General features: G+C 45.2%; 1 protein-coding gene across 2 annotated transcripts in view; it reads right to left on the reverse strand.

The window, feature by feature from the left end:
• The window catches only part of ANO3 (anoctamin 3), a 94,514-nt gene that overhangs the window by 64,359 nt on the left and 4,427 nt on the right, over positions 1–25,728 (reverse strand). Inside the window, exons 2-4 of one of the 2 annotated variants that reach the window (XM_033928711.1) lie at positions 22,045–22,172; positions 8,889–9,047; positions 4,893–4,993 (exon numbers count right to left, since the gene is read on the reverse strand). In XM_033928711.1, the coding sequence (XP_033784602.1) occupies positions 4,893–4,993; positions 8,889–9,047; positions 22,045–22,172 (388 nt within the window). Of the gene's footprint in view, positions 1–4,892; positions 5,088–5,204; positions 5,326–8,888; positions 9,048–22,044; positions 22,173–25,728 lie in introns of those variants that run through there. The other variant, XM_033928710.1, reaches the window with a different exon arrangement.

Consider the following 25,728-nt stretch of genomic DNA (forward strand, 5'->3'; position numbering starts at 1 on the left):
CGATCGTCGTGTCTGTTCCCCGACTGTAGGTTTAAGCATGTCTGCCTGCTTTGCGGACAAGGGCATCCGTCCGTTAAGTGTCCCAAGAAGGGATCGGCTGGTGGCGCCGGTCCTGGTAAGTGATTCTTCTAGGCTTCCCACTCCTGTTCGGGTCGATGCCATGCGGCCTTGGCTTTTACGGTACCCTCTTACCAAGGCTGCTTCTTTATTATTACTCGGTTTTTCCGAGGGATTCCTCATCCCCTTCCAGGGTCCCAGAAGTGACGTTTCCTCTCGTAATTCTTCCTCAGTGGGTCGCTTGGGGTCAGTGGTACGGATCAAATTAGATGAGGAACTTTCTCGGGGTCGTATTGCGGGCCCCTTTTTGGAGAAACCTTTTCCTGCCATGCATTTGTCACCCTTGGCGGTGGTTCCTAAGAAGGTTTTTGGGCAGTTTCGTTTGATTCATAATTTGTCCTCTCCGTTAGGTCGGTCTGTGAATGACGGTATTCCGCGCAATTTATGTACGGTGCGCTATGCGTCTTTCGACAGCGCATTGGCAATCATTCAGCGCTTGGGCCCGGGTGCTCTTTTAGCCAAGGTGGACATTGAATCAGCTTTCCGGTTGCTGCCTGTTCACCCTGATTCTTACCCTCTGTTGGGTTTTTGTTTTGACGGCCGTTTTTATTTCGATAAATGTTTACCAATGGGTTGTTCCATCTCGTGTGCCTATTTTGAAGCTTTCAGTACTTTTTTGCATTGGGTGGCGGTTCAGAGGGCGGATCTCGACTCCTTGGTTCATTACTTGGATGATTTTTTGTTCATTGGTTCTCCGGGTTCTGGGGAGTGTGGTAGGCTGAAGGAGACATTCGAGCTTGTGGCTATGGAATTTGGGGTTCCGTTAGCGGCGGACAAGTCAGAGGGGCCGGTTACCTCGCTCGTCTTTTTGGGCATCGAGCTGGACACTGTGGCTATGGTGACCAGGTTGCCTGATTGCAAAATTCACAAGCTGTTGGTCCAGATTCGGCGGGTTTTGGGGGCGAAGAGGGTCCCCTTGCGGGAAATTCAGTCTTTGCTGGGTTCTTTGAATTTTGCGTGCAGGGTTTTGCCGATGGGTAGAGCCTTTTCTAGGCGGCTGGCGCACGCTACGTCCGGGGTACGTCTTGCCCGGCATTTTGTGCGTATTTCGGCCGGGGTTAGGGCGGATTTGCGCATTTGGTCTCGTTTTCTGTTGTCTTTTAACGGGACTCTTCCTATTCAGCTTCGGGAGGTGTCTAATTTTGACCTCGAGTTGTTTTCTGATGCGGCCGGTGGCGTCGGGTTTGGCTTGTATTTTCAGGGGGACTGGTGTGCTGAGCGTTGGCCAGTTGAATGGCACAGTCGTGGTGTCACGAGGAATGTTACCGTGCTGGAGTTATTCCCGTTGGTCGTGGCCTGCGAGCTTTGGCCGGATAGATTGAGGGACAGGCGGTTACTCTTCTGGTGTGACAATGCTGCTGTGGTTGCTGTTGTTAATAGACAGACTGCAAAATGTTTGCTGGTTAATTCCTTAATTAGGGAGCTGGTTCTTAGGTGTCTGTCTCTTAACTTGTTCATCAGGGCTCGTCATGTACCGGGGGTTCATAATGGTATAGCTGACGCTTTGTCTCGCTTTGACTTTTTGCAGTTCCGTCGTCTTGCTCCGGGCGCTCATCTCGAAGGACGGTCCATGCCGGAGTCTCTGTGGCAGCTGGTGAGACTTCCATCTGGGACATGCTGAGGCGCTCTGTGGCCCCTTCGACTTGGACCCATTATAGAGCTGGCTGGGTGGCTGTTTCCTCCTTTTTGCAGAGTAAGGGTTGGTCTGCAGGCCCGGTTTCCGATGAACTGATGGCGGAGTTTGTGGTGAACTGTTTCCGGAATGGGGCTTCCCGTCGTTCTGTAGCTGGGAAATTGGCTGGTTTTGCCTTCTTTTGTAAGGCTTTCGGTTGGGGTAATCCTTCCGCTGGTTTCCTGGTGAAACGGATGCTGGCGGCTATGGGCAGGCTCCGACCAGTCCTTCCTGACAGTAGGATACCGATTACTCATGACTTGCTGGTGCGGCTGCTGCAAGTCTTAGGGTCGGTTGTCCTTTCAGCCTACGAGGAACGGTTGTTCAAAGTGTCCTTTTCTTTGGCCTTTTTTGGGGCGTTGCGAGTTGGGGAACTCCTGGCGCGTCCTTCGGTAGGCCGGGAAGAGGAGGGACTCCGTTTACACCACGTGCAGTTGATTGGTGACACCTTGAGAGTGCTGGTGGCGCGATCTAAAACGGATCAGACAGGTCGGGGGCAGTCGGTGCGGCTTCGGCGAGTTCCGGGCAGTTGTTCTTGTCCGGTGTCTTTGCTGGAGGAGTACTTGGCAATCCGGCCTGTCGGGGGATCTGTTTTATTGGTTCACCATGACGGGTCTCCTCTTACCCGTTATCAACTGCTGGCCGTGTTGCGAAAGGCTTTGGGGCGCTGTGGGCTGAATCCAGCGCGTTTTGGGACTCACTCCTTTCGGATAGGAGCGGTGACGAGTGCTCGGGAAGCGGGTCTCAATGACGGAGTCATTCAAAGCTTGGGCAGATGGGTTTCTGGTGCTTTCAGAGGTTACATTCGTACTGGTATGCGCTAATCTGGTTTGTCGTAGCTGTACTGGGGTGGGCATTTGGTGTGAGGGGGGTTGTGTTTTAACTGTTGGGAGTTGGGTTGGGGAGCACTTTTGTTTGCATCCGAGCCTGTTGCTCTGGCATGCTGGCATGTGTTCTCTCCTTGGTCTTATTCTCTCTGTTTCAGTACTTTGCTTTGTTTTGTAGGTTGGGTCCCTCGTTCCTTTACGGTGTGGATCGTGGGGCATTCCTTTATTCACTGGGCCAGTGATCGGGCGACGGTCCGACAGGGTGGTATGCATCTTGGCCTTTTTCACCGAGGTGTTCGAGTCTCGTGGTGGGGACAGCGGGGCATGCGGTGGAATCAGCTGCTGCCCCTGATGCGAGACCTGCGGACCTGCTCTTATCGCCCAGACATCTTGGTTGTGCATCTGGGCGGAAACGATGTGGACTCTTACTCTGGCAAGCAGCTTGTCAATGCAGCCCGAGATGATTTTCGGTGTATCATGTCTTGGTTCCCTGCTACGAGGTTGGCTTGGTCGGATATTGTCCCGCGACCTCGGTGTTTGGGGTCCAAGAAGTGGACCAGGGGTTTGTCCAAAGTTAATAAACAAATTGGGGCGTGGGTGGCGCTTCGGGGGGGGCTTCACATCAGACACGAATGGGTGGATGTAACTTGTAGGGGTTTGTTTGCCAGGGACGGTGTTCATCTTTCAGATGTGGGTTTGGATTTGTTTCTTGAGGACTTTGCGGCATGTTGTGAGGCTTGTTTGGAGAGTAGGGGTTTGTAGTCGCAGCTCTGTTTCTTGGGGGGAGCCCGTAATAGGATTTCGGGCTCATGGCGGGGTTCAAGCTACCAAAAAGCCGGGGCTCATCCGGAAATGAGTGGCTAGAGGGCAGCTGGTTCGGAAGCGGGTCCCAGGTGGGCTGGTGACCTGACCGAAGGGGCAGGGCGGTTCCTGCCACCCCCCCCTGACCTTTGCTGACAGGGGCGGGGTCACGGGGGCCATATAGCTGTTTATATGTAACTGTATGGTAGCTTGATGGTTGTTCATAATTCTGTGTTATTGTTGTTATAATAAACAGAGCTGCGACTCTATTTTTCCAACTTAATGTTGTTGTGTCTTTATTTATGGGTACTTAGGTTGAGGATCTTGTTTGAGATACAGGTGGGTGGGGGTGGGTGGGGAAAGAGACCGATGGCCTTTCCAGATCCAGCTGTTAAAGTTAGCCCGAGAGCTAGTCTCGACGGGCGTTGATAACACGGGGCTGGAAGGCTCTTCGTGTCTGCCCGTCGTGATTGGTTCTTGGGGGGAAGAGAGGCGGGACAAAGTTTAAAAGGGAGTTTAGGATAGGAGGAAATGCGTCCTGCCGAGTTTAGGAGTGCAGGATTGGCTAGCGGCAGGACGCTCAGGGCAGGGTTATTTTAGAGTTAAGCCGCCGAGTGTCGGGTCTCTCTCTGTCCTCGGCGGCGGCTTTCCCGCCCACCCTCCCTTTGCGGGGTGGTTTGGTTCCCGGGTGGGAGCTCTAGAGTTGCAGGCGGGGTTCAAGCTACCAAAAAGCCGGGGCTCATCCGGAAATGAGTGGCTAGAGGGCAGCTGGTTCGGAAGCGGGTCCCAGGTGGGCTGGTGACCTGACCGAAGGGGCAGGGCGGTTCCTGCCACCCCCCCCTGACCTTTGCTGACAGGGGCGGGGTCACGGGGGCCATATAGCTGTTTATATGTAACTGTATGGTAGCTTGATGGTTGTTCATAATTCTGTGTTATTGTTGTTATAATAAACAGAGCTGCGACTCTATTTTTCCAACTTAATGTTGTTGTGTCTTTATTTATGGGTACTTAGGTTGAGGATCTTGTTTGAGATACAGGTGGGTGGGGGTGGGTGGGGAAAGAGACCGATGGCCTTTCCAGATCCAGCTGTTAAAATAGCACGATCTGACCAATTGCTAATATAATCTTTGAGCACCAAACACAGTCCCTTCAGTGAATTTCTTCCGGCAAATGCTAGAATGTTCTCACACTATCACATTGGCAAACATTTTTTTAACAACCGAAATCCATCATATGTCTGCAACACTTCTCCCCAGGGCACCCCATTGTCATTACGAGCCATGCTTAAGGATTACAATTACAGAAAAAGCACTGCAATGCCCTTGCATCGGAGATCAGCTTCTAGTCTTTACTATGACAAGTTCCATCAGGAGATCAAGGCACAGGGATTTCACTGTAAGATTTCACAACCAGCACCAACATCGATACTGACATTATTGCAAAAGTAGAAACAGGAAAATAAATGCACACCATACCTAAAAGGCATTCTGATGTTCATTCTTTCGGCATATTTGCACAAAGTCTCCCAGGGACAGTGGACTTTGACAAACATTATGTCACAGTTTGTCATAGCCGGCTGCAGTAGAGTAGAAACATATAGATATTAGGGTTCATTTTCAAAAACAGGGCACACAGCAAATGTGTCTGTCTTCAAAAGGTGTTAAACAGATCTGTAGAAGAAATTAAGGAGAATTCAGCTTGCATCTGAAGTAACAGCAAGGAGATAAGAGCAGTCATGTACCAAGGGGAGGGGGGGGGGAGAAATGCGTTCCGCTCAGGGTACAGACCATAAAGTGGATGCTCCCAGGGTCAGCATCATAGTCTGGGAACTTCTTCTCCTTCCGGCAGTGGCAGCCTTCACAACTTGCTGTTCTGCTGGCTTTGGGCCTTCCTCTCTGCCAGGTCCTGCCTCTGTTGAAGCAGGAAGTGGGTGGGACCAGCAAAGAGGAAGGCCTGACGCCAGCAGAGCAGTGAGTTGTGAAGGCTGCTGACAATGAGAGAGGTACCCACCCATCGGGGGGGGGGGGTGTAGAAAAAAGCTGCACCTGATTGGGGGGCTGGAAGGGGAAGGAAGAAAGCCATCCAATTGGAGGGGAGGGAGAAGGAAGGGAGAGAGAGGATCACTTCCTTGACTCCATGGAAATGTGCAGGAACTACAGGGATTTATCTAGTGATGTTATAGGAATGGAATTTGATTCTCAGTTTAGGAAACATTTTCTCTCCTTTCAGTGGAGTAACAGCCAAATGATTAGAGGAGCTGAGAACCAGGGAGGACAGCAAATATTAATTTTATGTATTTATTTGGATTTAGCTTATACCTTTTTCCAATAATAGCTCAAGGCGAGATACTTCCCTGTCCCTGGAGAGCTCACAATCTAATATCCCTTTTTATCAAGCTTCACTAGAGGATTCTAGTGTAGGCTGGTGCGGTAAATGCTCCGACATTCATCGAATCCATATGAGCATCAGAGCACTTACCTCGCCAGCCTGTGCTAAATACCTCTATTGCAGCTTGATAAAAGGGGGAGGGGGAGAGGGTAAGTTTGTACCTGAGGCAATAGAAGGTTTTGTGACTGACTTACCCAAGATCAAGGTACTAGAAGTCTTTCTCGACTCTACCCTATCATACGCATCTCAAGCATCCAATCTAACCTTCAGAAGACTAAGACTCATCAGGCCCTTTTTTCAAGAGCACCAATCAGCTGTGCTAATGCAAATGCTGATACGTTCCCAGCTGGATTATTGCAACTCTCTCTATGTGGGACTAAACTCTACTCTCCTGAACAAACTACAAAAGATTCAAAACATGTCAGTCAGACTAATAGTCAAACTCCATCTCACCCTACTATAAGAACATAACATAAGAACATAAGAAATGCCTTCTCCGGATCAGACCTAGGTCCATCTAGTCCGGCGATCCGCACACGCGGAGGCCCATTTAGGTACTCCTTTGTGGAGACCCGGATTTCCCGTATCCCTCCATATGATTAGCAAGAAGGTATGCATCCAACTTGCGTTTGAAACCCAGAACAGTAGTCTCCATCACAACCTCCTCCGGGAGAGCATTCCAAGCGCCCACCACTCGTTGTACGAAACAGAACTTTCCGACGTTAGTCCTGAACCTGCTGCCGCTCAGTTTCAGGCTATGACCTCTTGTCCGTGTCACATCTGAAAATGTTAGTAATGCCGATTCCTGGCTACCAGTCAAAATTCGTATCACCTTCAAACTATCATGCATGTTTGAAATCTTATATGCACAAAGTGCTGAACTGCTCATCCCTGTAGTCAACTCCTGGTCTACATCAACCAGAAAACTGAAATTGTTTCAACTGCTATTCCCGTCTCCCAACGGGATTAAATACAAACACGTATTCAATTCACTCTTCACGTATCTTGGCACCAAGACCTGGAACGACCCCCCAACTGACATCAGGATGGAAACATTCTACAATAGATTCCAAAATCATTTTTTTTTTTAATTCTTCTTTGAAAGAACACCCTAGACAACTAACTCAAAATATCTAATATCACTAAATCCCACCCTCTTCTCAAACGCCATACCAATACAATCAAAGAACCTCCATCCTGCTCGATTGCTTCGGTCTACTGACAATTTTGTTCTCCTGATTCCCATCTGTGAGGGATCTGAGGCTATCGTCATCCAGGAATAGAATTTTTCATTGCATTGGTCCCAGAGAATGGGACAACCTTCCTGAGTATATTCGCCAACAGCAGAATATACAGATTTTAAGAAATTACTCAAAAGACACCTGTTCTGTCAGATGAAATACAGGGTCTGAGATTGGTTAATTGAGGAGGAATTGAGTGCAGGGTGCTGGTCACTGATTTATTCTATGGTCTGGACTGTTTTGTTGTTATAGTGATGTCTGTCGTTGATGCGACCTGTATGTTATATGTAATTTTATATTTTGTATGTAAGAGTATAACTCGCCCTGGATAAGGGCGAGAGATAAACAAACAAACTATAATGTAGTATATTCATCCTATAATTTAAAATATTGTAAGTCGCCTTGAATCTCTTTAGATATAGCGCAACTCAGAAATACCAGATTAGATTAGATCATTCAAATCTTGCTGCTGCTTCTTGATATCTTGGGGGCCACATAAACCCTTAGTGCAGGGGTGTCAAAGTCTCTCCTCGAGGGCCGCAATCCAGTTGGGTTTTCAGGATTTTTCCAATGAATATGCATGAGAATCTATTAACATACAATGAAAGCAGTGCATACAAACAGATCTCATGGGGGAAATCCTGAAAACCCGACTGGATTGCGGCCCTCGAGGAGGGACTTTGACACCCCTGCCTTAGTGCCACACGTACAAACTTAGATTGTGAGTCCTCCAGGACTAGCGTACCTTGAACTACTGAGGAAGGAATGGGATTTGGGATTTAGCTCATGGTTATCTCATATAACAATGTTTACTCTCCTCACACTCATTCATCCACGTTCCATGTCATGCATGGGAAAGTCACGGAGAACTCAGTAGTGAAGGAAAAACCACAGATGCAGTGGCAACACTAAGGACCCTCCAATAGGGTTACCATATGGCTCCAGAAAAAAGAGATGGATTGAAACATCTGGGTTCTACTTCCACATAAAGCAATGTCTCAATCCGTCCTCCTTTTTCTGGAGCAATATGGCAACCCTACCCTCTAAGAGCATGGCGAATCTCAATTATCTAGTAACCAAAGGGCCTACAGAACCTGACAGACTTTACCTGTTTCTAAATATCCCTCTGAAATTCCAGACCAACTGAAATCATCTAAGCATTTTAGGTTCAATGGTACATAAACTTCTGAAGCCCCATCGTGTGCTTTACTTTGTTCCAGGATCTCCAATTTTTCAAGCCCAAAAGAAAAGTTTAAGGCCCTCTTCTATTAAACTGCGCTAGCAGTTTTTAGCGTGGTGAGCCGCGCTGAATGGCCCGTGCTGCTCCCGACGCTCATAGAGCTCCTATGAGCGTCGGGAGCAGCACGGGCCATTCAGCGCGGTTCTCTGCGCTACAAACTGCTAGCGCAGTTTAATAGAAGAGAGGGTAAGTTTAGGTTTTTATTTTAATATTTCCCATCCAAATTCTGTATACAACTTTAAAAAAAAAAAAAATTCCCCAAGTTCATCAGGTTTTCGAGTAGAAAAAGGAGCATGGTGACCATCACCTGAATTTGTAGCTCCAGAATGCAATTACGAGTCACTTGAGGTTACACAAAAGGCGCAAACCTAACAGGATTAGTCCCTAAGGACTTTCTCCAGCCCTGGAGCAGTTCTCAGACTCTCAGGGAGCTAAAATAGCTGTAATTCAATGGCCCATCTTTTAAAACAAACCTCGGGGAACATGCTTAGATTATTTCTTCTGATACGTCTTGCTACTTTTGTCATATGTTTCAGCAGCTTGTACAAAAAATAATTCTGACTTGCAGCCACAAAATCTCACCCATGTTTTTCTGTGCCTACCTCCCTTTCCAACATTAAACCTTCTGCTCGGAGATTCTTCTCAAAGGTGCTTCGTTTTTCTGTCTGCGTACTTGACTTTTTATACACCAGGATATAATCAACACGTTTTTTGCCATCCTTGAAAAAAAGGCCATGTGATATCACAGGAACTGCATCACCCTAGAGAGAGAAACAGAGAGTTACAAATTGTGTAGAGGTTTACCAGAGACGCCCAGTGGATGAATAAACCTGGCGCTATACTGAAAAAGGAAATACACTGGTTCAGATTTGTTCAAAGAACAGAAATGCTCAGTTTGCAAAGGATAGACTAGAACAGAAAACCTTCAGACATTGTAACATGATGTCAGATAAATAATAATAATTTTATTCTTATATATCGCCAAAGCTGTAGTAGTTCGAGGCGGTTTACAATAAAGAAGAGCTGAACAATCAGCTAATATAGGTACAATGTAAAGTCAATCAACATACGGGTGGACGGGAAGCAGGTAAGGCATAAGAGAAAATGGGAAACAATTCGGTTAGAGTGGAAGAGATAAGGCTCAAGAGGTCTTACGTTACAAATTGATTAAACAAGTTTGTTTTCACTAATTCTCTGAAACTCAGGTAGGATGAGGAGTGCGTGATAATATTACCTAGCCAATCGTTCAGTTGACCTGCTTGGAAAGCAAGTGCTCTGTTCAGGTATCTTTAGTGTTGGATGGGCCAAATGGCCCATCCAGTCTGCCCATCCGCAGTAACCAGGATCATCTCTCCCTAAGAGATCCCAAGTGCCTATCCCAGGCTTTCTTGAATTCAGACACAGTCTTTGTTTCCACCACCTCACCTGGGAGACTATCCCACCACCTTTTCCATGAAAAAAGTATTTCCTTAGATTACTCCTCCTGAGCCTCTTAACTTCATCCTAGGCCTTCTCATTCCAGAGCTGGTTCATCATTTAAGTTACAGTAAAGAACTGCTAGAATCTTTATTTTACACACACAATTTCTCTATGAAATGCTGCTAATATTTGGAGATTCCACATGGAATGCTTCTACTATTTGGGGATTCCTCATGGAATGCTGCTACTATTTGGGGATTCCGGAAGGAATGCTGCCACTATTTGGAGATTCCGCTTGGAACTGCTGCTACTATTTGGGAATTCCTCATGGGATGCTGTTACTATTTGGGGATTCTGCATGGAATGCTGCAAGTATTTGGAGATCCGCATGGAATGCTGTTACTGTTTGAGGTTCCAAAATTTTACTCACTCTGAGATTCTGGAATGTTGCTACTTTTGGGGTTTTTATTAGCCACTATGAGGACAGACTACTGGATCTGACCCAGTAAGACTATTCTTATGCTCTTGTAAATACCATGAGATGGGACATAGCCAGTCAGCACCAATATTCAATGTCTGACTGGCTAATTCTAGAGGCCAGATAGACCTGCCTAGATATCAGGTCTATCTTTGGTTAAAAATAGACTGGAAATTCAATGCTGGTCGCTGGATATGTCCTTGGCATTGAATTTCTGGGCTCACTGCCTCCCGTGGTCTGAAAATCGGCCCCTATGTGTTAGAATAGATCACTGGTCTGACTGCACCTGAGTTTTCGTGCCATTCCAACTTATCTGCAAGACATACACAATGCTTTTCAAGAGACAGTCCCTGCTCAGTAGAGCTTACAATCTAATCAAAGAGACAAACAGGGGGTTAGGGAGTTTCTCAGGCCTGGGTACATTATGAGCGAGTGGGGGTTAGGAGTTAAAAACAACCTTGAAAAAGTGGGCTTTTAGCCTGGATTTGAATACTGCCAGGGACGGAGTTTGACACATTGACTCAGGCAGTTTGTTCCAGGCGTATGGTGCAGCAAGGGAGAAGGAATATAGTCTGGAATAGAGAAGAAGGGTACAAACAGAGATTTGCCTGAGAAACAGAGTTCCCGAGGAAGAGTATAGAGAAGGAGAAGAGAGGAGAAATATTGAGGAGCTTGCTCCATCTGTACAAAGAGGTAGTGGAACCAGATGCGGTTCAGAGAGGGGTGACAAAAGTGATAAAGAGGGCCGAGCTTATGAGGAGAACCTAAACAGGTCATGGATTTTGAGCCTGGGCAGGAGACGGCTGAGACGGACCACGACAGAAGAATATAAATGCATAACTAGATTGTAATGAATAAACAAAGGAAACTTATTTAACCTTTCAGATAACAGGAGAACAAGAAAACTAAAAAACTAAAAAACAGGCTGAAAACAAAACTTGTTGACCAACTTTGTGGTCAAGGTGACTGGATTAGCGGCATTCAAAAGAAGTATGGACACATTCTTGGAGGAAAAGTTTTAGATTATTACTAAGAGAGACTTGGAAAAATTAATGCTCATCCCTGGAAATGATAAGGGAAACAGATCCACTTTTTGGGATTTGCTGGGTACTTGTAAGAAGATGGTGCACTCAATGGCACTTGTCTGACTCAGCCTGGCTTTGCCTTTACTCAGTTGCTACTTACAGAAAAAACATATCCAGCTACCTGGCTTAGGGTTATCAGATCCCAGACCCATAACCCCGCCCTGATCCACCTGGCCACGCCCCATTCTGCCCCACAGCCACGCCCATGCAACCTGTTTGCCCGTCGGAATGGCATCTTCGCATGCACAGATGCTGTCACGATGTCGCTCATTGCTAGAGACTTTTCAAATCCCAGACAAAATGCCAGGTTTGAAAAGCCGTCCGGACCCCTGGACATGTCCTCAAAAAGGAGGACATTTCCGGGGAAATCAGGGCTCATGTTACATTTTAAAATGAAAGCATATCTCTAAACATAGAAACATAGGAACATAGAAGATGACGGCAGAAAAGGGCTACAGCCCATCAAGTCTGCCCACTCTGCTTACCCACCCCCTGTCTATGCCCTAATGACCCAATTTCCTTATCTTGACCCTCGTAGGGATCCCACATGGGTATCCCATTTATTCTTAAAGTTTGGCACGCTGTCTGCCTCGATCACCTGCACTGGAAGCTTGTTCCAATGATCAACCACTCTCTCTGTGAAGAAATACTTTCTGGTGTCGCCATGAAATTTTCCGCCCCTGAGTTTGAGCGGGTGCCCTCTTGTGGCCGAGGGTCCCTTGAGAAAGAAAATATCATCTTCCACTTCGACACGTCCCGTGAGGTACTTAAATGTTTCGATCATGTCTCCCCTCTCCCTACGTTCCTCGAGAGTGTAGAGCTGCAATTTGTTCAGTCTCTCTTCGTACGAGAGACCCTTGAGCCACAAGATCATCCTGGTGGCCTTTCATTTTATTCTTTTGCTTTAAAAAAAAAAAACCCCAGGAGCTTGTGATGTATCTCTTACAGAAGCGGGAGCCAGATCATAAGTCAGCCCTGTGTTCCAGCACCATGTCATTCGATTTGATTTGTGCCAGGGTCACACAGGGATGCTATTTAGGCTTGTATTTGCAAAAGGTTTTCCTCTCAGGTTGATTGCAACCGACGAAAACTTCTGAATCCACATCCTCTGAGTAATTACTGTCGGGAGAAGGAAAATGCAGTCTATTATCCAATCCCACTGAGCAAAAGCCAATCAAGAACAATATCTGTCAGCTGATTCAGTTTGTGCCTGCCTGAGTGACTTGTCATGCAAAATGTTCAGAACATTTAATGAGTTACTGAAGCGTATAATAAGCAAAGCTTGAACTCCGACATGATGAAAGACTACAGTGGGGTCTGGAGGGTTGATACGCCTGATTCACCACCTTATGTCTTAAAATTTTAAAAAGTTGATAGTACAATGCAAGAACCAGAAAAACAGAAGGAGGTGATCGGCTTGCATAGAGGAAAACTTTGTCTTGACTGTTTTAGATGGTAAGCTCTTTGGAGCAGGGACTGCTTTCTTACTCTTTGGTACAGCGCTGTAGAAATAATTAATAGTAGCAGTAGTGGTAGAAAAGAAGAATAGGGGACAGATTCTCAAAACTAACCATCCTAATTTGTTAGTTAGTTGGGTTGGGAGAGTAATGGTGAGTACTGGTGGGGCGGGGTGGAGAGTATCATTGGAGGGGGGAGGAGAGGGGGGTTTGAGGAGGGGAAATGGGGTGTATTGAAGGTTCTGGCAATTAGTCAAAGATAGGATAAGTGGTTCAGGTGGGGGGAAGGGGTGGTGTGACATTTTTGGGGTTCATAAGAGTACAGGGCTTTGGAGTACCTTTCCACCCTCATTAATCTCACTTGCCCTATGTAGAGAAGGAAGGGGAGGGAGTGTGGTTGATGTTACTCTTTAATTGTATATGCTTGTTCTATTATTGTATATGATGCATTATTATTTGTACTGTGCACCTTTGGGGTGCGCTGGTGTTGTATTTGCTGTGTTTGCATCAATAAAAATTGTTTGAACCTAAAACTAACCGTGCCTTTAATGATGGTCACTACACCAGTTCCAGTCGGTTTTAGCGTGCCAGTATTTGATGGGCTGATTATCAGAATGGCTCACTGTGGTCTTTTCTGAGCGTCCTGGCAGATTCCGACTCTGCAGTGCAAATGTAGTACAACGAGGTCATTAATATTAAAACAAGCACTCTGGGCGATTCTCAAAAATTCTCTAACCTCGTTGTACTCCATTTGCGGGCAGAATTTTCCAGCAGGGTTTGAGCCGTTGCAGCCTTACTTTTCGGTCAGTGCCTGAGTGCTGATTCGCTCAGGCATTGACAGGAAAGTAAGGCTCAACAGCTCAGACACCCCTCCCAAATTAAAAAAAAAGACCCCCGAATCCTCTCTCCCACTGATCCCTCCCCCCGGCTGTTTAATGCCCCTGACGATGCCAGCGTACCTTGTCCCCCAACAACCTCCTGATAACCTCCCACACCTTTAAATTGAAGGTTGGCAGGAGGGATGCTCACTCCCTCCTGCCGCTGGTGTCCTCTGCCCCTGACAACTCCTTCTCCCCGTACCTATACGCCAAAGGTTGGCAGGAGGTATGCCTACTCAACAATGGATTTCCTGTCCTGTTAATTTTCTTTCTTCCACCCCTCTTAAAGTCAATCAATTTGCTTAATCTTTTGTAAACCGCGGTAAATAAACTGTTATTATTATTATTATTACTCCCTCCACCTGGCAGGCCCACCTCTTCAAAATGGTTTGATTGGCCAGGGTGCCTAAAGCCTCTCCCATCTCTGTGGTGTGGGTTGTGTGTTCACCCTCTGTCCCAGCAGCAGCTGCTCTGTTGAGCAAGGACAGCACGCATCATGAAGACAGATAAAGAACAACCACCAAGACTATTTGTACATCTATATCAATCTATACACTCACACGTATAGATATAGATAGGGTTGCCAAATTTCCTCTTTGACCACGCCCTGTTTTACCTCCAGCCCCGCCCTGTTCTTCCACTGGCTCCGCCCCATTCTGCCCCCAGCCCCACCCCCCTACAAACCTCCCCAAGTTCGAAGGCCGCATTTTGAAGCCTTCACACATGCGCAGATGTCAATGCAATGACATCATACACATGTGCATGTGCGTATGGCATCATCAAAGTGACGGCCGCACATTGCGCAAAGGATTCCAGACGTGGCCTCTGAGCTTAGGACTTCCAAATCCTGGACAAACTGCTGGGTTTTAGAAATCCCTCCTGACACCTGGACAGTCCTCTAAAAAGAGGAAATTTCTAGGTTATCCCCAACATCTGGTAACCCTAGATATAGATAGATTTCCATATTTGCAAGTAAGAAATCTTCCAAAAGACAGACCAGTACGCTTCCAGGAAGAAAACACCTCCAAACTCCCTTTGGTTGTGCCCTTCAACTACAGAGCGCCAGACAATGATCCTATTCCCATTTCTTATCAAACCATTGGAACCAATTACCTCCACATATCAGATCCCTCAAAGTGCTCCTGAACTTTAGGAAACCAATTAAAACTTACCTCTTCACCTAGAAACATAGAAACATAGAAGATGACGGCAGAAAAGGGCCACAGCCCATCAAGTCTGCCCACTCCATTGACCCACCCCCTTGAGTCTGAGTGCTAGTGACCTTGACTTGACCCTCATAGGGATCCCACGTGGATGTCCCATTTATTCTTAAAATCGAGCACGCTGGTGGCCTTGATCACCTGCACCGGAAGTTTGTTCCAGTGATCTACCACCCTTTCCGTGAAGAAATACTTCCTGGTGTCACCACTAAATTTCCCTCCTCTGAGTTTGAGCGGGTGCCCCCTTGTGACTGAGGGTCCCTTGGGAAAGAATATATCTTTTTCCACCTCGACACGGCCAGTGACGTACTTAAATGTCTCAATCATGTCACCCCTTTCTCTGCGCTCCTCCAGGGTATAGAGCTGCAGTTTGCCCAGTCTTTCTTCGTATGAGAGACCCTTGAGTCCGGCGACCATCCTAGTGGCCATCCGCTGGACCGATTCAGCTCGAAGCACATCTTTCCGGTAATGTGGCCTCCAGAATTGCACACAGTATTCCAGATGAGGTCTCACCATGGTTCTGTAGAGTGGCATTATGACTTCAGGTTTGCGGCTGACGAAGAATTGTATATTGGAACTAGATCCTCTGTATATTAAAAATGTATATTCCAACACTTCTATGCGGATTAGAAAATAACATACATAATAAAATCACAAAAACATAACAAAAACAAACACATCAATACAGCAAAACATAAAAATCAAAACAAACCCCAGAACTCACATGTTCCCAAAGAACATCTTCTTTGACACTGAACTTTTCAGCAGCCCCTTGTATTGTGATGTCACAATGCCTCATTCCACCAATGCCTAAGAGCCAACCTCATTGGTGATGTCACAATGGCTCATTCCACCGATGCCTAAGAATCAACCCTCACTGGTGATGTCACAATGGTTCTTTCCACCAATGCCTAAGAGCCAACCTCATTGGTGATGTCACAATGGCTCATTCCACCAATGCCTAAGAATCAACCCTCACTGGTGATGTCACAATGGTTCTTTCCACCAATGCCTAAGAGCCAACCTCATTGGTGATGTCACAATGGCTCATTCCACCGATGCCTAAGAATCAACCCTCACTGGTGATGTCACAATGGTTCTTTCCACCAATGCCTAAGAGCCAACCTCATTGGTGATGTCACAATGGCTCATTCCACCAATGCCTAAGAATCAACCCTCACTGGTGATGTCACAATGGCTCTTTCCACCAATGCCTAAGAGCCAGCCTCATCGGTGATGTCACAATGGTTTGATTTCCCTATACTAGATGCATTTGCCTCATTGAAACAAAAACTGTGGAATAACTTGTAAGTTTCATGGCTCCACATCATTCTCTTCATGGCTGGGCTGAGAACTTTTCAGCGGCACCTCCTATACTGGCCTTCATGAGATTGCATGCCCCTCAGTCCCCTTTCACTTTAAATAGTTCATTAACATTATTTATTGTTGCATTTTCTCAATTGCTTTTTCTGGCTATTGGTTTACTATCCATCTACTTCATTCCCTCGGCGTACTTAAGCCTCAACCTCGGCTCATCCTGCCTTTAGACAATTATAAGATGGACGATAAATGCACACCTTAATGAAAAATATATTTACTGTTTCTTTTAAAAGCTCCAAGGCATAAAACACTGTTGCCTGTTGGCTGTGTCAATGACAATTCGTAAATACCAGTTGGTGATCATTTCCAGGTTCCCCCCAAATTGGTCAGAACAACACAGTCAAGGATTGTTTGTGTTGAAAGCTGGGAGCTTTTAAAAGAAACAATACTGACTTTTTCATTAAGGAAGATGCATTTGTGCATCTGCCATTTTGGATATCACAGACTGTCTGCCTTACTGTTTTCTTAGCCCTTATTTAGATAATTAAATGCAAGATTATGGTCATTCTGAAGGTCCCTTAGAGAATAACTAAGATCAGAGGAATAGGGAAACTAATTTCAACTGAAATGCAGTAAGGTTAGAAAAATCAATCAATAAAATAAAATACAGAGCCTAAGCCAGAAAAATCTAAAAGTCTTTACTTAGTGCCACAATCTGACTGAACCCTGAAAAAACCAAGCTCTTCTTGACAAGCCCTAACCACAAGCTAACAAATACCTCCTTGAAATTAAACGGGCTTGTTTACCCAATAAACCCTACCATCAAAGTCCTTGGAGTCATCCTGGACCGAGGCTTGACCTTTGAAGACCATACCAATGCTCAGCTCAAAAAATGCTTTAGCACCCTCTGGAAACTCCGAACCATCAAACACTATTTCGATTTCCTCTCCTTTCGCTTGCTAGTTCAGTCTCTAATCCTAAGCACCCTAGATTACTGCAATGTCATCTACCTGGGATCCTTTAAGAAGATCACTAAGCGCCTGAGACTCATCCAGAATACTGCCGAAAATCATGTATCTCTTACTGCAAGAGTTGAACAATTCTCAAAAGGAGTACCTCCATTCCTTCCACTATTTTGTCTTTTGTCACCAACCTACTGATAACCCCCCCCCCCAATACAAGACCTTCAGAAAAGAAATAAAAACGATACTCTTCAAGAAATCACGGAATCTCTTGTAACATATCAATTACCTTCCATCCTCCCGCCTTCACCCCGCCCCACAGATACTACCAGTTCTTCTCAATTTCTCTTGAATTCACCAATGATCTACTGTATCCCACCATTTATATCTCTTTTTGTAACCCACCTTTTCATCTTCTCTTGAATTTACCAATGATCCAATATTGTAACCCACCTTTTATAACTCTTTTGTACTCCGCCTTGAACTGCAAGGTAATGGCGGAATAGAAATCTCTAATGTAATGTAATATTCCCTCCGTCTCTTCTCTGTTCAGTAACTGGAGTTCCTGTCTCCCTATTTTAATTATGTGATCTGCTCTGCTGTTCTCTCATAAAGGAAGGTAGACACCTCCTTTCTTTCTAGAACTCTAGAGTATCAGGTGTATACGTGTAAGCAGTTAAGCTAGGGCGAATGCTTTCATTCAATGCCAGAGAAGCATGTGTAACTTATAGTGATCTGTAAGTGTCTGCCCCACTCATTATCCACCTGCCCTCTGCTCATGTACATGCCCACCTGTCAAATATGAGCCTAGGTGGATAGTTGGCATTTATGAACATAGGTAAACACATTCACGTGCATATCTCGCTAGTCTAGTCACTTGTGTGATAAAAGATAACATCTTATTTCTCTAAAGCAGGGGTTTTCAACCCAGTCCTCAGGACACACATAGCCAGTCAGGCTTTCAGGACTTACCCAGGCCAAATGGCCCATCCACAGCATCCACTATGTCCTCCTCTTCCTATTGGCTAAGGCGCTTAACATTTGCATCTCCTCTTCCAATAGGCTACGGCTCTTTACACCTGCATTATGATATCATAAAGCTTTATGGTTATAGAAATATAGAATATGATGGCAGATAAAGGCCAAATGGCCCATCCAGTCTGCCCATCCACAGCATCCACTATCTCCTCCTCTCCCTATTGGCTAAGGCTCTTAACATTTGCATCTCCTCTTCCTATAGGCTAAGGCTCTTTACACCTGCATTATGAGGTCACAGAGCTTTATGGTTATAGACACATAGAAACATGATGGCAGATAAAAGCCAAATGGCCCATCCAGTCTGCCCATCTGCAGTAGCCACTATCTCCTCCTCTCCCTAAGACATCCCACATGATCGTTCCACACTATCTTGATTTCAGATATAGTCTTCGTCTCCACCACTCTACCGGAGACTATTCCAGGCATCTACCACCCTTTCTGTAAAGAAGTATTTTCTTACATTACTCCTGGTCCTAATCACCTCTTAACGAAGAAAGGCTAAACAAATTGCAGCTATACTCTCTCGAAGAACGTAGGGAGAGGGGAGACATGATTGAGACATTTAAGTATATCACTGATCGTATTGAGGTAGAAGATGATAATAAAGGGCGGGAAGTTTCATGGCGACACCAGGAAGTACTTCTTCACTGAAAGAGTGGTTGACATTTGAAATGAGCTTCCAGCACAGGTGATCAAGGCCAGTAGCGTGCCAGATTTTAAGAACAGATGGGATGCTCATGTCGGATCTCTAAGAGGGAATGGGACATCAGAGTGCGATCTCTCAAAGGGTAGCTAGGAGGGTGGGTGCGTCAGTAGAGTGGGCAGACTTGATGGGCCTTGGCCCTTTTCTGCCGTCACTTTTCTATGTTTCTATGTTTCTAACTTCATCCTATGTCCTCTAAGTTTCTTGGCTCTTAATATTAATGTATCTATCATTTTGAATTATGTTTTGTAGTTAATCTTTTGTTAATCGCATTGAATTTTAAGGTAACTGCGGTTTAGAAATAAATTCTTATGTTGTTATTCCGGAGTTTTCTTTCATTTGCATAAGTCTCACCTCCTGTACATTAATGCTAAGGAGATATTTAAACGTCTCTATCATATCTCCTCTCGCCCGTCTTTTTTTCCAGAATATACTTGTACATATTAAGTTGTCTAAGCCTGTCCCCACAGGATTTTATGACAAAGACCAGTATCCAATTTTGTAGCAGCCCTCTAGACTAGTGGTTCCCAACCCTGTCCTGGAGGAACACCAGGCCAATTGGGTTTTCAGGCTAGCCCTAATGAATATGCATGAAGCAAATTTGCATGCCTATCACTTCCATCATATGCAAATCTCTCTCATGCATATTCATTAGGGCTAGCCTGAAAACCCGATTGGCCTGGTGTTCCTCCAGGACAGGGTTGGGAATCACTGCTCTAGACCAATACCATCCTATTTATATCTTTTTGAAGAAGCGACCTCCAAAATTGTACAGTTTTCCATGATGCAGATTCGCATACAATGGAGGCAGTGCATAATTATAGTCCTCATCCATACTCCACTCAGGCTTTCCCTTAATGTCCACCTGAATGGTGGGTGGGGGGAGGGAAATGTATTTTGAGGATTAAAATTACTTAATTATAATATTGTAATCACATCATGTGTCTTATTGTATTAATAATTGGGAAGAGGATGGGAGAAAATGATTGTTTTATGTATTATTTGTGGAGTTAATAGTGCGTTTTATGCAGTATTTTATGTTCAATTAATTTTGTATTGCACTGTCAATGTTTGAAAATCAATAAAGATTTAAAAACAAAAAAGTCCACCTGAATGCAAGTACTGTACTATGGAAAATAGTTGCAGCAGAATACATAGCCAAATTATACCTACGTGACCAGGATAGCAGCATTCACACAAGCATCCCCTTAAAGAATTACCTCCATCATCTCAACGATTCTCCTGAATTAGAAACACCTCTTGTGATGGGCTGTGTGCTGTGCTCTGCCTCTGCGTTTCGTGGATCGCCAGACCCCTTTATTTACCAAACCCACTTCCTCCCTCACACTGCAGGGGCTGCTTGGACCACATTTCTACCACTGCCTGTGCCTCCTAGCACTGGGTTTCTCTGCACACTACAAGCAGGGGATAATGCAAAGGGAAGCTTCTGCTCCAGTGCGGCAGCTGGTAAGCCAGCGCTGGGAACAGTGAGCAATTGTCTTATACTGTGCCAGGGCATTTTGTGCCCCAAGGGTCAGCCTCTTGGCCACGGAAGTGTAAACAAATACACCAGCTCCTCCAGAGACCATCATAAAAACTCTGAGCTTTCCTCTTATCCCAAAGAGACATGCAGACTTCTAGTATCAGAGCTACACTGAAAAAAATAATAAAAGAAGCACAAGTGATTGTTCAGAATTAAAGCTAAGTCCTCTGCAGGTACAGGATGTGCAAAAGTGAACACGAAACAGGCCACGTTGCAAAAGACAAAAGACAATGACTTTCCTCCTCCTCTTGAAGATTTTCAGTGGCGTAGGAGCAGGAGGAGGGTGCAGTCACCCCTCCTGCTCCAGAAGATGGGAGCCTGCCTCGAAGGAGCAGGAGGGACCAGGCATCTCTCCTGCTCCCAACAATTATAAAGGTACCAAGGTGGGTGGGCTGGGCCCGACCGCCTGGGCCGACCAGGGGTGGACTGGGGGGTGGGAGGCCTAGGAGCAGGAGAGACCGAGCATCCCTCCTGCTCCCAACTTTGGTGTCGGGGGTGGGCCGTGCTGTGTCGGGGGGGGGGGGAGTGCTGCGCTGATTTTTTTTTCCGTTTTAACACAGATGGCAAGAGGGAGTTGGCACCTCTCTTGCTTTTTTCTCTGGGGAGGGGGGGCGTGGCAGAGCAGAGCAGGGCAGGCAGGAAAGATCGCGGCCTGGGGGGGTGTCGGGCAGATCTCTCTTGCCTATTCCCAGACTCTCCTGCTCTCTGCCGCCATTCCCCGCAGTGCAGGCCCGCTTTAAAACCACGGGCTTGCACTGCAGGGAATGGCGGCAGAGAGCAGGAGAGTCCGGGAGCAGGCAAGAGAGATCTGGGCTGGGCTGAGCCCTGACAGCAGTGACAGGAGGCTGCTTCTCCTGTCACTACTGTCAGGGTGTGCGCATGAGCGGGGAACACTCTGGCCGTGAGAAGGGGGAATGTAGGGGGTGTGTTAATGATCGTCTCCATTTGCATGAAGGCCTTTACTGAATCAGTCGGCTGGCATGCAATAGGAAACGGATCATGCACAGTTTGGAGGTTTAGTGAATCCTGCCCTAAATGTTTTATACCCCAGGTCAGTGCAAAACATTTGGGATGGCTAAACATTTGTTGGCACCTAAGTTAAGAGGGAAACACCATTTAAAACACTACTTTAAAAAAATGTCAAGGCGCTTTTCAGCACCCCAAAAAAAAACCAAAACCCCAGCACCAAAATCACGCCTCTGGAAGTGCCTACTGACTAGGGTTACCAGATTTGTGCAGTGACATCTGTGGTTTGCTCAGTGGTTTGAACAGTTCAGTGTTCTTTGTCATACAAATGTGTGGAACACTGGACTACTTATATGCACTAGGTAGGCTTGCCAAAAAACTATCTCACATCTGCCCTGAATTTATGTCCAATATTTACCATCCTGAGCCCCTTATAAAGGAACAAGTCATTAAGTTCTGATAACGCTATCAGGTTGGTGTTTCATGAATCATGCCCATAGGACCCCTGAGGAAGATTTTAAAGGTCGAAACACGGACCTTGTTGGGTCCTCTTCATTGACTTTAGTTATGGATGAACTTAACAGCTTCGAACTTGAGGATTTACTGCTTGTTTCAATAAAGCCTTCATCAGTAACATCTGGTTCCACAGCCTTTTTTGCTTTAGACTTTATAAATCACGCTACCATTACCTCTGAAGATTTATTCCGAGGTTCTGTCTTCTGTCTGTTGAGCTTCTGTTGAATAAGTAGAGATTGATCTGTACGAGAGTCATAACCCCCATGTTCCGAGTCATCTGTGCAAGTGTCTCTTCCAGTCTCTACAAAGAAAGAAACGGAAGGCAGAATCTTAAGCATCACTGAACTTATTAATTTAAGATGTATGGTGGTATATGGGACAGAATATTACCCATATTATCAATAAACAGAGCTATGAAAAGTAAGGAAAATGATAGAGCACAGGAAGGTGGGTAATCCCTAAATTATCCAACTGGCTTGAATAATGTGGGCTTTTATTACTTGTACCATTTGGACTTGCCCCCAACTTCTCTTATGCATGCATATCAGTGCACACAGTTAATTTGCATGCACAACTTGATTAATTGGCTTAATCTGTGCTAATAATTGGCAATTAACACCTCCTAATTGATGCCAATTGGCATGAATTAAAAGTTACATGCACAATGTGGAAAGCACGATTCTATAAAAAGTATGTGCCAGTTGTAGTTCATGAATTTGAAAAGGGGGTGTGGTCAGGGGAGGGGCTTGGGCGGATCATGGGAATTCCTAAAAGTTATGCACATGAATATGCATGAGGTAGATTTGCATCTCAAGGAGGCAGTGCATGCAAATCCATCTCATACATATTCATTGTGGATATCCTGAAAACCTGACCTGCCTGTGGCTCTCGAGGATTGGAATTGCCTCCCCCTGTTGTAGAATATGCCGATCCACGCACAACTTAGGCACAAGTATTTACACCTGGCTTTAGCTGACTTAAATGGGTGCACCTAAAAGTTATGCAATGCACTGGCATTTTGCGTGATTTTAAAAAAAGGTACAAGCACCTTATCGAATCGCATTATGCGCCTCTCTTTTTGGTGCTGTATATAGAATCAGGCCCTTAGTCCGTATTCTCTATAGGGTGCCAATCGTGCGATCGGACTGTATAGAGAATCGCGCGTCCACAAAAGTAGCCCAGGATTTTCTGGGCCTACATTTCCAACAGCCTATCTATGCCATGAATCGCACCTATGTAGGCTCTTTACGGCACCTAACACCACTTCTGGCATTAGCCAGGCCCATAGTGGCATTAAGCATTGTACAGCACCTACGTAGGCATGATTCCGACACCTTTTATTGAGGCGTCAGTAGGCACTTAATTTTTTTTACCGTTTAAAACAGCGTCTCTCAATTAACTTAGGCACCGGTAGAGTGCCTACCGGTGTGTAAGTTTTGGCATCGTTTATAGAATATCCCCCTCAAAGTCTATCAAATTACTTTACTTCCTTTTAATTGGAGATGTGTATGATTTCCAAATCCAAATTGGCTTACAGAGTAATGCAATGCGCATTAATCACGAGTGCGCAGATGGCTGAGGTAACTTCAAATTATACATGGGAATAATAAGATTTCAAAGAGAAATCATGTCGATGCTTTTAGGGTCATCAAAGAAAATTGTGTTATTAAGAAAGCAACTGCCCCCCAGTTATGACCTGAACGGTATCTTTGCTCAAGTTAAGGTGTAAATTAAAAGGGAAAGAGGTCATAGAATTGTTTTGCATATTATTACCCTAAAACGACTCCTACTGCTTTTGTCAAACAACGAAAAAGCTCAGAGCAGATACAATCTGCCGTCTTCTTTTTCTTCACTGGTTTTGATTGATAGCTTGCTTTAAGGTCCCTACACAGCTCCCAGTCTTTGGAAGCAGCGATTCAAAGAGCAGGTGGAAAAATAATCTGCTCCGATCACAAGGCATCTGCTAAGTCATATTCACAGCCTAAGGAAGACATCCACAGTTTTGATTTCTACAGACATTCCAGAGTTCTGCAACACAGAAAGAGCTTCAGGAATCTCCAGGGTACCTGGGACATTTCAGAGGTGGCTTTTCTGTTATAACATAACATAAAATCGGATTTCCATAACCATAGAGTGCTATGCGGTTTACAAAAGATTGAGTTAAATTAACATAATTGAATGAGCTCGATAGAATGGAATTCTAATTATCTAAAAATTTAGTGAATATCAGAGTTTTTAATTGTCTTCTAAAATGTAAATAGGAATAAGAAGTCGGTAACAAATGCCGAAAGTCTTTATCATAAAGAGCCACCTGAAAAGAAAGGGTGTGGTTATGATATCTTTTAAATTTGCAGCCCTTGACAGACGGAAATACAAAGAGAGCATGGGATCGTCTAAGGTTCCTCTGAGAGCCAACTGACCGAACCCAACTTAAAGAGGAGCCTGACCGAACCCAACTTAAAGAGGAGCCTGACAGAACCCAACTTAAAGAGGAGCCTGACCGAACCCAACTTAAAGAGGAGCCTGACCGAACCCAACTTAAAGAGGAGCCTGACCGAACCCAACTTAAAGAGTATACGAGCCTCTACTGGTAGCTGATGTAATTCCCGAAAAAAGGGAGTTACATGATTGAACATTTTCAGTTCATGTAACTCCCTTTTTTATGGCAATCATCTTCCTAAAACACTGCAGCACATTTTCCATTGCTTTTGTCTTCAGCACAATTCATTTTGCATCGGGCTCTTGGTTTGTTCCATTTGCGCTTCTGTTATTACTTAACTGATGCAGGAGAAAAGCTATTGGAAGAGTAAAGTGTTCCACTGTGAAAAGGATAATTTCCCTTTGAATAATGCATGCATTAAACAGCAACAGAATTCCAAGGGGGGGGGGGAAATCCTTATATTTCAGAATCACAATACCTTTACCTGGCTTTGATTTTAGGAGGCATGTTTCCAGTAGATTGCTAGAATACTGAAGGAAAGCAAAGAGCTGAGAATATGCCTGAAGCCAAGGATGCTTCTAGAGGCTTCCACGCACACTCGCTCTCTGAAAGCAAGAGCATAAGAAACATCCAAAGTCCAACGAGCTCAACAGTGGCAGTCTGGGCCACAATTATTCCTGCAGATTCCAAAATGTAGGGAAGTATGGAAATTGGAGGGGCTGCCACTTCCATGCACAACTTACAGAATACAATAAGTTACGAACACCCTAGCTGCATTTTATGCCCAATGAGAGATAAGAATATAAGAATAGCCTTACTGGGTCAGACCAATGGTCCATCTAACCCTGTATTCCGTCTTGACGGAGGCCAATACAAGTCACAAGTACCTGGCAAAAACCCAAATAGCAGCATTCCAGAGCAAGCAGTGGCTTCTCCCATGTCTGTCTCAACAGCAGTTTAAAGACTTTTCCTCCAGGAGCTTGTCCAAACCTTTTTTAAAACTAGCTATATTAATCGCTTTTACCACATCCTTTGGCAACACATTCAAGAGCTTAACTATTCTCTGAGTGAAAAAATATTTCCTCCTATCGGTTTTAAAAGTATTACTCTGCACGTTCATTGAGTGTCCCCTAGTCTTTGTAAATCTTGATGCAGAATAAAATCGATCCACTTGTACCCATTTTACACCACTCGGGATTTTGTTGACTTCGATCCTATCTCCCCTCAGCCGTCTCTTTTCCAAGTTGAAGAGTCCTAATCTCTTTAGTCTTTCCTCATACGAGAGGAGTTCCATCCCCTTTATCATCTTGATCGTTCTTCTTTGAACCTTTTCTGGTGCCACTATATCTTTTTTGAGGTAAGGAGATTAGAACTGAACACAATGCTCAAGGTGAGGTCGCACCATTGAGATGCAGGT

This window comes from Geotrypetes seraphini, chromosome 19 (genome assembly GCF_902459505.1).
Source record: "Geotrypetes seraphini chromosome 19, aGeoSer1.1, whole genome shotgun sequence".
Lineage (NCBI taxonomy): Eukaryota > Metazoa > Chordata > Amphibia > Gymnophiona > Dermophiidae > Geotrypetes > Geotrypetes seraphini.